The sequence below is a fragment of the Felis catus genome, chromosome C1 (genome assembly GCF_018350175.1).
Source record: "Felis catus isolate Fca126 chromosome C1, F.catus_Fca126_mat1.0, whole genome shotgun sequence".
Lineage (NCBI taxonomy): Eukaryota > Metazoa > Chordata > Mammalia > Carnivora > Felidae > Felis > Felis catus.
Genome location: NC_058375.1, coordinates 106,649,781 through 106,661,816, shown reverse-complemented (window position 1 = coordinate 106,661,816; position 12,036 = coordinate 106,649,781). Strand labels below are relative to the sequence as shown.

General features: G+C 45.1%; 1 protein-coding gene across 1 annotated transcript; it reads left to right on the top strand.

Moving 5' to 3' along the window:
* The first annotated feature begins 4,054 nt into the window (after positions 1 to 4,054).
* On the top strand, positions 4,055 to 10,251 carry RPTN (repetin). The gene is made up of 3 exons (XM_045033537.1): positions 4,055 to 4,143; positions 5,535 to 5,692; positions 6,371 to 10,251. Exons 2-3 carry the CDS (start codon positions 5,555 to 5,557, stop codon positions 9,488 to 9,490), a joined length of 3,258 nt encoding a protein of 1,085 aa, XP_044889472.1. The 5' UTR covers positions 4,055 to 4,143; positions 5,535 to 5,554; the 3' UTR covers positions 9,491 to 10,251.
* Positions 10,252 to 12,036: the final 1,785 nt, after the last annotated feature.

The following is a 12,036-nucleotide window of genomic DNA, read 5'->3' as shown; positions in this document are numbered from 1 at the left end:
GTGGGCAACACGTGGAACTTCTTCCATCCCATTCTCTCCACTGTAAAGACAGAAGAGCAGCTTTTAAAAAAATAATAAGTATAAGCATCTGTCTTATCTCTCCAAATAGATTGTAGGTTGCTTCAGTGTTGGAATCATTTAGGTAGGCAAGAAGCATGGGAAAATAATAAATATTTGACTGGCTAAGCATCAGAAGGTTCTCATTTCAAAGTTGGATTCCTTCAGAGCATGTCATTAGGAAATTACTCTGTTCTTAAGTCAGCTTTTGTGGAAAACAATTTCTCTCACTGTGGAGTGGGCAATCACCAGTCCTGTTCCAAAAGATGGTATGAACATAGGGGTTGCAAACAAGGGCTTGGGAGCCAGGAAGGTGCAGCTTCAATCCCCAGCTCATCTGTTGCAGGCTGCATGACCCTGGGCAAGTTATTTATCTTTCTCTAACTCTCAGTTTCCCTGTTTGAAAACTGACAATAATATTCCCTGCCTCATAGAGTTGGGGGAATTAAGCAAGACAACATATATAACATATAGCTCAACATAGAGCCTACCATATGATAAGACCTCAATAAATTGTAGCTTAAAAAACATCTTGTCTTTGAGGCCACAAGACCACAGACCAACATGAATGCAAATAAAAGGAAAACACACTGAAAAACAACGAACAAAAACAGTGAAGATCCTCATGCAAGTTACAAATGCTAGCTAAATGACAGGACCCCCACAATCCCACTCCCCCTCCCCATTTTCCACTGAGTAAGACTGAGAAGCACAAAGTTCTGAGGCTTTTAACACATTTACAAATACAGCAAAGTTATATTTTTACAACCTCTGAAGCCCCTGCTAACCCTAAGATTAGAATCACAAAATCTTAAAAATATTAATGCCAAAAGATCGCTTAGAAATCAGTTCAACCCTCTCCTTTTACAGATGAAGAAATCCAAGACCGAGAGGTTAAGTAATTTGCCCGAAATTGCCCACTATATTCCATGATTTCTTCAAATATGTGTTATATTAAGCCTCTGCATCCTCCCCCTCTCTTCCCTCTAGCCAAACTCTCCCAACACCCTATCAATGACAGTACAATGTCTACTGCAAAGGAGAAGCCTGTGTATCTCGTGTCTCAGTGAAATTGAAAGTTCCTTAAAACAAAGACTGTGCCTTTGTCTCAGGGCCTACCAAAGAGCCCTCCACATGCTCACACAGACCCACTGACTGACTGAGCAACACACAGTTCTCTGCTCATCCTGTAGGAACTTACCAAGCATCGAATGAATGGGTACATAGCAGACCCTACTTTAAGAACATTATCTTTCTCAGGGGGAACCTGGCTGGCTCAGTCAATAGAGCATGTGACTATCGATCTCAGGGTTGTGAGTTTGAGCCCCAAGTTGGGTGTAGAGATTATAAATAAATAAGGAAGTAAATAAACAAACAAACAAACAAACAAACATTTTTCTCTCCACTGCAGATTCAGGCAGAGAACTGCCCATCTAACCAATGAAAGAGTTTCTAAGGAGCCCTGGAAAATACCAACATCTTGGGGGCCACAGCTTTGCCACTCTATTGCAATGGCTGTTGTCTTTACCCTCTACCCACTCCACTGACATTCCCCTTATTTGCCTCTGGGGTCACCAAAATTTCTCTTGGTTTTTGCTTCTAATGGGTAAGAAGAGACATAACTAAATAGTGCTTACAAGTCAAGATTCAAGGGTGCCTGGGTGGGTCAGTCAGTTGAGCATCTGACTTCAGCTCGGGTCATGTTCTCATGATTTGTGAGTTCGAGCCCCACATAGGGTTCTCTGCTGTCAGCCTGACAGCACAGAGCCTGTTTCAGATCCTCTGTCCCTCTCTCTCTCTGCCCCTCCCCTGCTCTCTCTCAAAAAATAAATAGAACATTGAAGAAAACCAAGTCAAGATTCAAAAGCAGAAAGAGAATCTTGGTATGACCCCACTCTCAGGATTTATAAACAGACTGAAGCAAGTCCTGACTGGTACTGGGAGAGCCCAAAGAGCAGAGGATGCAAGCAGGAAGGCAGATGGCAGGCTCCCAGAGGCGGAAAGCCTGTGGGATGCTGGGAGGGGTGCCGAATCTGAGACCCCAGTGAACCCCTTTCAGATGTCAAATTTCTTCAGCACACCACAGTTCTCTGAGCTATCCAGACCTAGAGCCTAGAGTGCCTCCTGGCTTCTCCACCTTCCCTGCCCCTCACCTAATCTGGTCCCTAACCTTTCTTTCCCTCTATCATCCAGCTCCTATCATGTAGTTCGGAACTGCCTTGTCCAAGTCATTTCTCACATGGGCCACACAATAGACTGCTAGTCTCCCTACTCAGAAGCTCCTCTTTCCAGTTCACCCTGTATCCTGAAGTATCTGATGACCAACTTATCCTAGGTTGCCCAGAACTCTCCCCAATTTTAGTGCTGAAATCTCATGTCCTGGGAAACCCCTTAGTCCCACACAAACTGAGACAGGTGGCCACCTTACTGCAGTCAGATTAAGATCTTCCCCCCAGACAATGCTTTACTCATGTCATTTTCCTCACCAAAATGTTCCCCATCTCCCATTTCTCATTAAAACTAACCCTAAAGCAGGCCCCAAATCTGCCTCAGAGAATGTATAAGAACCAGAGGTGAGAAAAAAAAAGAATTCTAGGCCTGGCTGTCATCATAGCCCTGTGGAACCCTTAGCAAGTTACTCAGTCTACCTGGAACTCATTTTCCTCATCTGTAAAATTAAGAGGCTAAAACTAGATTTCCTTTGCCATTCCAAAATTTTCCGATTCGATTCTTCTGTACACCCGCTACTCCAGCCAGACTTACCAGCTCACCGCAATCCAAACATGTCTTATAAATTCTCGCCTCATACCTTTTTCCTTTCCCTTCTCCCCACGAGGATTTCTCTGCTTTCTTCCTCCCACCTGAATCCCACCAGGAACAACACAAAACCTACCTAATGAAGGGAGCCTGGGCATAGCCCACAAAGACTCCTCATGCACTTAGGTTTTCTAACTCTCAGCACTTCTCATGTCCTGCTTCTGCTGCTCAAACTCCTTTCTATATCAAGCTTCTTTATTCCAAATGGACTAAAATCTCTGCACTTTTGTGATTGCCTTGCAGAATGCTGAACACACAGTCAATAATGGCAAGCATCATCATTAATAACTGACTGGTGTATGGACGCACAAGAAAAAGTCCAAGCAAGGATGTAGATGTGAACAAAAGTAGAAAGTAGAGGCAAATTTAGAATTTTTTGCGCTTAAACTAGATTCTGAAATGCTTCTATAAATCAGTAATTGACTTACTCCACAAAAAGTTACTGAGACTTTCCTATGCATAAGATATTGCTGGCACATCACAGGCACAGAAGTGGGGAATAAGTCGTAACCCAGGTCTCCAATAGCAGCTCTACTCATAGATATCATAGCATCCACATTTTCCTTCACCTTGTGGCTTTTTAGGAAGACCTTAACAGGCTCTCGTGGCAGCAACTCCACCATCATCGCACCCTTCCCTCTCAAAATTAGTCATGTATTTACTTCTCTCTCTAGCAGGACGAGCCATTAAGTGGAAAAAAAAAACATTAAAATTAAAACAGGTCGATAGATTAAAATATACATATCTACCGACACAAGCAAAACAGCATAAAGCAAATCTCTTCTAGGAACTATATCCTGGCTATTTACCTACAGCCGCTAGTCTCTACTCTGACAGATTTTTATAAAGTGACCACATCAATACCCTTCTTTGGTATGACTTAACTGTGGTCCTCCATTAGCTGTGGTAGGCAACATATATGAAGGATGAACTCAACCTACATATCTGTCTTTTGGGACCCCCGCAGCATGCACATGCACACACACTCCCCTAATTAAATGGGGCTGGGACTTGAACAGTATCGCCTACCTAATGACAAACAGGTGCATGAGTAAGTGGGGGAAGTAAATAAACCAAACGGTCTGCAGAGGGAGAGGTCAAGCTGGGCTGAGCCGGGCTGGGCCCAGAGTGATTCAGGCTCCACCACAGAATGGGTGTCTCCTGGGATGGCCTAGCAGGACAATTAAAACCCCTATAAATACGATGGGTTTTCAACTCTCTAGTATCCTCTGTGGCTTCTGAATCTTCTGCTCATTCCTCCTTAAGCAGGTAAGGCATGCATGGGGAGGAGGGGGAGGAGGGGGAGGAGGGAGATAAGTAATGGCAGTCTCTATAAGGCTCTTGATAGCAGCTATAATGTGCTGGGCTAGGGGGGTCTGAGACTGCTCCCTGTGCATGACAGGCCTGGGTAGAATCCTGCTTCCTTTTCTTGGTTCTGTCTGAGAATATGATGATAACTGGGGTGGCCCACTTCCAAGCCTGTAAAATATACATGCCTTTGTTTTAGCATGTCCTGGGCATCCCAAACCTGAGGGCTAGAACTACTGGTGAATAGCTTAGTCTCCCATACTGGAGCATTGACCTTTCATGCAAGTAAGGCAAGACCCAAAAGTTTAGAGCTCATCAGAGACAAGGCCCTAGACCACAGGGCCACAGTAGCATTCAAGTCTCAGTGCAGTGAACTGCCATAAGGGACTCAGCCTGTCCCATGCAATTCACTGTTTGCCATGCATTATTATAGACGTCACTGCATGCTTTTGGAAGTCCAATGTGCTTTGCAGTTAGGGCTTCTTGGAGGCTTATAAACTCAGTAACTAGAATTTGTATACCACAGGCAAAATACCATTGAGATCCAGATCCCCAAAGACCTGAATCTCCCAATGTAGCCAGAGTGAATCTAGCTGATTATATATACTTCCTATCATCTGTGCAGTTAATTTGGCTTGCTATCTTTATCTGTAATCATTTTTATTCATTGATTCTACTTTATAAGCATATCCCAAGTGATCATCCAGGCCAGAAGCACTTGCTGGGATTTAGCCTCTCAAAAAGTTTGCTTGGCCTATGGCAAGAGACCTCTGGCCTTCCACACTTGAGCAAGGCTCCTTAGAAGACCTGTTTGGCAGGGTCTATTTAGTTGGTGGAGAATTATGTCTTACTGTACTGGCTTCTGGCCCTGCCTCTGTGGGCCTCCTGATATCTCTTCCTTTTTGTTCTAAGACAGTTTCAATCAAGCAAGTCCCACCTGGAGTAGGGGATGGGACATGGAAACCACCTACCATATGTTTTTTGCTTTTTAGGAAATTGCCACTTTTCCTAGCAGGGAACCCATAGCTGGCACCCATCACCCACTATAGCACATAGTATTTGGAGCCTGATTGTAGATCAGAGGGAGTGTGAGGTAAGGCTACGAAGGGGCTCTGTCATTTCTTTTTTGTTTGTTTGTTTAATGTTTATTTATTTTGAGAGAGAGGGAGAACAAGTGTGAGTGGGAGAGGGGCTGAGAAAGAGGGAGAGAATCCCAAGCAGGCTCCATGGTGTCAGCATAGGGGCTTTGTCACTTCTTAAGCTTCTTTCCCTAACCAAAAAGGGCCACTTGCCCTCTAGAAATCTGTCTCCTGGTCTTCATCTTAAACACGAAATCTTGTTTCTTCTTTTAGGTTCACCCATCTTTGCTAAAATGGCTCAACTGCTGAACAGCATTCTCACTGTGATTGAGGTGTTCCAGAAACATGCTAAAGAGAATGGGAACTGTACCTCACTGTGCAAGAAGGAGTTGAAGCAGCTGCTCTTGGTTGAGTTTGGAGACATCCTCCGGGTAAGATGCATAGACTCTGACCCCATGGAGTCAAGTGTGAGTGATTCTGACACCTGCATCCAGGGCTTGATGTTTTTTGTTTGATCTGGTCATGTTCCACCCATAGCTAAAGATTTTCAGGCAGCTCCTTAGTACTTCTCTCCCAGAACACACACATTTACAGGCATACACACACACACCTTCTTATAGCTGAGCTTGACAGGAGAGGGTACAAGTTCAAACCAGAAATCATTTCTCAGAAGAAATTCTAGATTCATAGCTTGATTTCTATACTTGAGTGCTGTACACACATCTTCTCATTCATGTATTCATTCATTCAACAAAGAGTTGTGGAATACCTATTCCATGCCAGCACCATCCTAGGCACTGCGGATGCAAACATGAACAAAACCAGCTTCTCTTCCCTCTAGGATCTCATGGTGTCGTTAGAAAGAAGTAGGTAAATAATTACAATATAGCATATAATGGAATAATCATGCCCCCATTGGTCTAGCAAGGGATGAGTTTCAGAGGACCAGTTTATCAAAAAGACTAAACCAAGCCCAAGCCATTTCAAGATGAATGGTGACCAACTGAGGAAGGCTCATACAGGACTAAAAGGGTAGGGGTGTGGATACCAGCATACATCTTTGTATCCACAGAACAACTGATTTTGCTCTTTGTTTTATCTTCTCACAGAGACCAAATGACCCAGAGACTGTGGAAACCATCCTGAGCCTCTTGGATAAAGACAGAAATGGACACGTTGATTTTCATGAATATCTCTTGTTGGTGTTTCAATTGGCCCAAGCCTGCTATCATAAACTAAATAATAGGTCATGTGGAGATAGAATCTCTCAGCAAGAAGGGGAGCAGGAGGGAACACAAGACCATAAGTTCCCAGAAAATACAGGCAGACAACACAGGCAGAGGCATGAGGAAGAAAGGCAGGACTCCCATTGCACTCAGTCCGAGAGACAAAACCAGGATGTACACCAGGATCAGTCTGAGAGACAGGGTAGGGACTCCTGCTATGGTCAGGCTGAGAGACAGGATATGGACTCCCATTGTGGTCAGTCTGAGAGACAGGATAGGGACTCCCACTATGGTCAGTCTGAGAGACATGTTAGGGACCCCCACTATGGTCAGTCTGAGAGACAGGATACAGACTCCCACTATGGTCAAAGATGGAGTCATAAATCTAGCAGTAGCCAGCCTAAAAAACAAGGATATATCTTTGCCTTAAATCAATGTGAGAGACAAATTCACAATTCTTGTTATGGCCAGACAAACCAACAGGAATCAGGCTTTTATTATGGACCGTCTGGGAGGCTGGATCAGAAATCAGGTTATGGTCAGAGAGATAGGCAAGAATTGGACTCTCAATATAGCCAGACAGACAGACAAGACCAGAGTTCCCACTCTAGCCAGACAGTCAGACAAGGCCAGAGTTCCCACTATGGTCACACAGACAGACAAGGCCAGAATTCCTGCTATGGCCAGATAGACAGACAAAGCCAGAGTTCCCGCTATGGCCAGACAGACAGACAAGGCCAGAATTCCCGCTATGGTCAGACAGACAGACAAGGCCAGAGTTCTCACTATGGCCAGACAGACAGAGCAGGCCAGAGTTCCCACTATGACCAGTCAGACAGACAAGGACAGAGTTCCCACTATGGCCAGACAGACAGACAAGGCCAGAATTCCCCCTATGACCAGACAGACAGACAAGGCCAGAATTCCCGCCATGGTCAGACAGACAGACAAGGCCAGAATTGCTGCTATGGCCAGATAGACAGACAAGGCCAGAATTCCCGCCATGGTCAGACAGACAGACAAGGCCAGAGTTCCCGCTATGGCCAGACAGACAGACAAGGCCAGAATTCCCGCTATGGTCAGACAGACAGACAAGGCCAGAGTTCTCACTATGGCCAGACAGACAGAGCAGGCCAGAGTTCCCACTATGACCAGTCAGACAGACAAGGACAGAGTTCCCACTATGGCCAGACAGACAGACAAGGCCAGAATTCCCCCTATGACCAGACAGACAGACAAGGCCAGAATTCCCCCTATGACCAGACAGACAGACAAGGCCAGAATTCCCGCCATGGTCAGACAGACAGACAAGGCCAGAGTTCTCACTATGGCCAGACAGACAGAGCAGGCCAGAGTTCCCACTATGACCAGTCAGACAGACAAGGACAGAGTTCCCACTATGGCCAGACAGACAGACAAGGCCAGAGTTCCCACTATGGCCAGACAGACAGACAAGGCCAGAATTCCCGCTATGGTCAGACAGACAGACAAGGCCAGAATTCCCGCCATGGTCAGACAGACAGACAAGGCCAGAATTCCCGCTATGGTCAGACAGACAGACAAGGCCAGAATTCCCGCCATGGTCAGACAGACAGACAAGGCCAGAATTCCCGCCATGGTCAGACAGACAGACAAGGCCAGAGTTCTCACTATGACCAGTCAGACAGAGCAGGCCAGAGTTCTCACTATGACCAGTCAGACAGACAAGGCCAGAGTTCCCGCTATGGCCAGACAGACAGAGCAGGCCAGAGTTATCATTATGGCCAGACAGACAGACAAGGCATGAGCTCTCATTATGGCCAGCCAGACAGACAAGGCCAGAATTCCCGCTATGGTCAGACAGACAGACAAGGCCAGAATTCCCACTATGGTCAGACAGACAGACAAGGCCAGAGTTCTCACTATGGCCAGACAGACAGAGCAGGCCAGAGTTATCATTATGGCCAGACAGACAGACAAGGCATGAGCTCTCATTATGGCCAGACAAATAGAGAATGCCAGGGCTATTGTTCTGGCCAGACAGACAGAGAAGGCCACAGTAATTGTTATGGTCAGACAGACAGACAAGGCCTGAGTTCTCACCATGGTCAGTCAGAGACTAGGAAGATAGAGCAAAATAGTTACCTTCAAGGGAGGGAAGAAATAAGCAGAGACTCGTATGTTGAGCAACCAGGAAGTTCAGGGAGACTAAGTCAACAGACTCAAGGACAAGAAGTGGCTCGAAATCAGGGACAGAGATTTCAGTCTAGGGAAGGGCAGCAGAACAGCCACCAGGCATGGGAGCCCGAGGAAGATAACCAACACCATCAACACAAACTCATAGCACAAATCAAGCAAGAAGTGCCACACGGTTATAAAGAAGGTGAAAGGCAATCATGTAGTGGTGAGCAGGGCCACAGACAGACACAGGCCAGGCATGAAGAGAGGCAGAGCCACCAGGCAGAAGGAGAGCAGGCCTGCCAAAGCTGGGGCAGACACGGTTGTGAGGGTCAGGAAACTCCATGCAAGATGCAGTCCAGGCAAAACCATGAAGAGGAACAAGGCCATCAGAGACGGGACAGGCAAACCCACAAAGATGAGCAGACCCGTCAGAGACAAGAGAGGCAAACCCACGAAGATGAGCAGACCCGTCAGAGACGAGAGAAGCAAACCCACGAAGATGAGCAGACCCATCAGAGACAAGACAGGCAAACACATGAAGAGAATCAAAACTATCAGCAAAAATGGGATAGGCAAACCCTTGAGGAGGAAGCAAGGTATCAAGGGTCCCAGGATCAACAACCTTATGGGATCCAGCAAGGCTGTACTAATAGAGAAAAATTCCACAGGAATGAAAATAGCCAGAGGCAAAATTCCCAGGGAGGATGCAGTAACCTGACCCTCCATCCCACCCAGAGCAGTGGGAGGCCCTCAAGGGGAGAACAGGGTGGAAGTCACCCTAACAAGGTAGCTTCTGCTCCCAACGCCCTCTATAACTATGTACAAGAGCAGAAAAGGAATTAGCACTAGGTTGTGCACACACCAGAGCTAAAGCAGCCTGAAGCCAAAGAAATCTACATGTCAAGTTTATCCTTACTTCTGTTTAAGAGATTGAAAATGTATGTCTTCCTTCTCTCTTCTATCTACTTATAAAGATGCTTTGAGGACTAGTATTCACTTTTAGGGCATTTCCGTTCTTTAAGCAGCAATTCTAGGGTGTTCCAGTTGGGTTAAGTCTGAGTGGCAAATTGGGTGACATAATCAGATCCCAATTTTGATTAGTTTGGGGATTTAATCATTTCCTGGTTTTCCCTCTGTGTAGGTGGGGACATGGCTGGGTCACTGAATGGTAGAAACTTCTTCCAAAAGTTCAGAAACAGGAAAGGTATTCCAAAAATACATATTACAGCCCGAGGACAGGACACCTGGTCTTTTGTGACCTTGGCTCCAATGGACAAAACACCAGGAATTGCAAACCTCATAGCCTAAAATGAAACACGGTGAGATGCTGCTAGGAGAGTCAACTCTGAAGTCCACAACACCTCCCACACCTAGGCTCCCAACCCTCACCAGAGGGACATTTCCCTGAGCTGCTACAGCTGACTTGACTGGTTCCAGCTCCATAGCATTCCAGTTTCTGACCACATAAAACAGAGAGAAAGCATATGTCATCTGCTGACAGATTCCAACAAACCAAAACCGTCCCTCCATTGCTCTGGAAAACCCTTCAAAGAAAATCTATGGAAATCTATTAAAATATCCAATAAATGATTGGTGAACAATGACCTTGATGACTCTTTTCCTTCTTCATGGTGGAGATATGCTGTCCTATCTTCACTTGGGTGCTGCTTTCCAAGGACAAGATCTCATTTCTTGACTTCTAAGATGACTTTGTTCTTTGAATTCCTGAGCACTGAAGAAGGAGAAAGAGGAGGAAGTTGGGGCGGGGGCGGGGAGAGGAGAAGGAGAAGAAGAAGAGAAGGAAGAGGAGGAGGAAGAAGAAGAAAAGGAGTCAATATGAAACAAATAACAAAAAGTCAAAAGGAATTTATCTAAATATCTTCAGCTCCTTCCACCACAGAGGAGTCAAAGTTGACCCTTACCCTCATTCACCTCCACATTCAAATAGTCATTAAATCTTGCCAACTCTATATCCTTCATACCTCTTGGATCTCTTCCCACTTCTCCATTTCCACTTTCTTTATCTCCCTCTTGTTCAGTGGCTCCCAGTGACTTTAGAATAAAGTTCATACTCCTTAGCATGACACATAGGCCCTTCATCATCTGACCCAGATGACCTACCCAGTTTAGTCTCATGAAGGGTCCCTCCCAGGAGTACCCAATGCTCCAGCCATGCCAAGGATTTGTCTTTTCTTAGGATACCATGGTCTTTCATTAATTCATATCTTTGAATATACCATTCCATAGCCTGGAGTACCTCCCTTCCCTCTTCTGCCAGGTAAAAACCTGGGCATCTTCTGTGTCTCAACTAAAACATCACAGCTTCTGGGAAGCCTTTCTGGACACTCCAAGCATTCCTTCCTCTAAATTTCCACTCATTTCTCTTATAGGCTTTGTCACACACTTTTCTGTGATTATCTCTCCTACCAACCTGGGAATAAGACCGTATCTTACTCAACTATGCACTGCTCAGCACTCAGTGCAGCCACCAATGTCCAGGGACACTCATTAATTATTTGTTGAATAGGTGAAGAAATTAGTGTGGAAATAGAAGGAGGAAATTAGTCTTCAGGACTAATTTAGACTTCAGGAAAAAATAAGCTAAACATTTACATAGTAACAGACAAAAGAGGCTAATTTTGACCCTTATCTAATCAAGACTCAATTAATGAAAGAGCAAAATTTTTCTATATTTTAAGCAATGGCACATTAAATGTCTAGAATTATGAGATTTGAATTATTAGAAATCAGCAAGTGAACCCCAGAACTACTGAGTTCAAGACATCAATAGAGCTGTAATCCAGGAATCAGAAAGTTGGGATCCAGAGCTTCTGGCACTGATGCCAAAACTGCCTGTCAACATCCATGTTCCATAACCCTATTTACCAAAAGAAATAGCAAAAATCACTGTACCTTGCAAATATCATGGAAACACATCTAATTGGAAAAACATAATTCATATCGAAAACCCTAGCTACAAGGGAGTCTAGGAAATATAGGAGATAAGAATGGATATTGAGGGCCATCAGATTCACCATAGGAAAGATATATAGATTCATAACAACAGCCCCTTTTCTTTTTTTTTTTTTTTCAAAAAATTTTTTTTAACATTTTATGTATTTTTGAGACAGGGAGAGACAGAGAATGAATGGGGGAGGGTCAGAGAGAGGGAGACACAGAATCCGAAACAGGCTCCAGGCTCTGAGCTGTCAGCACAGAGCCCGACGCGGGGCTCAAACTCACAGACCGCGAGATCATGACCTGAGCCGAAGTCGGCTGCTTAACCGACTGAGCCACCCAGGCGCCCCCAACAGCCCCTTTTCTAAAGAAGATTACAATCTAGTAAGAAACATGTGTACAGCAAACAACCGTTAAATAAGGCAAGATGT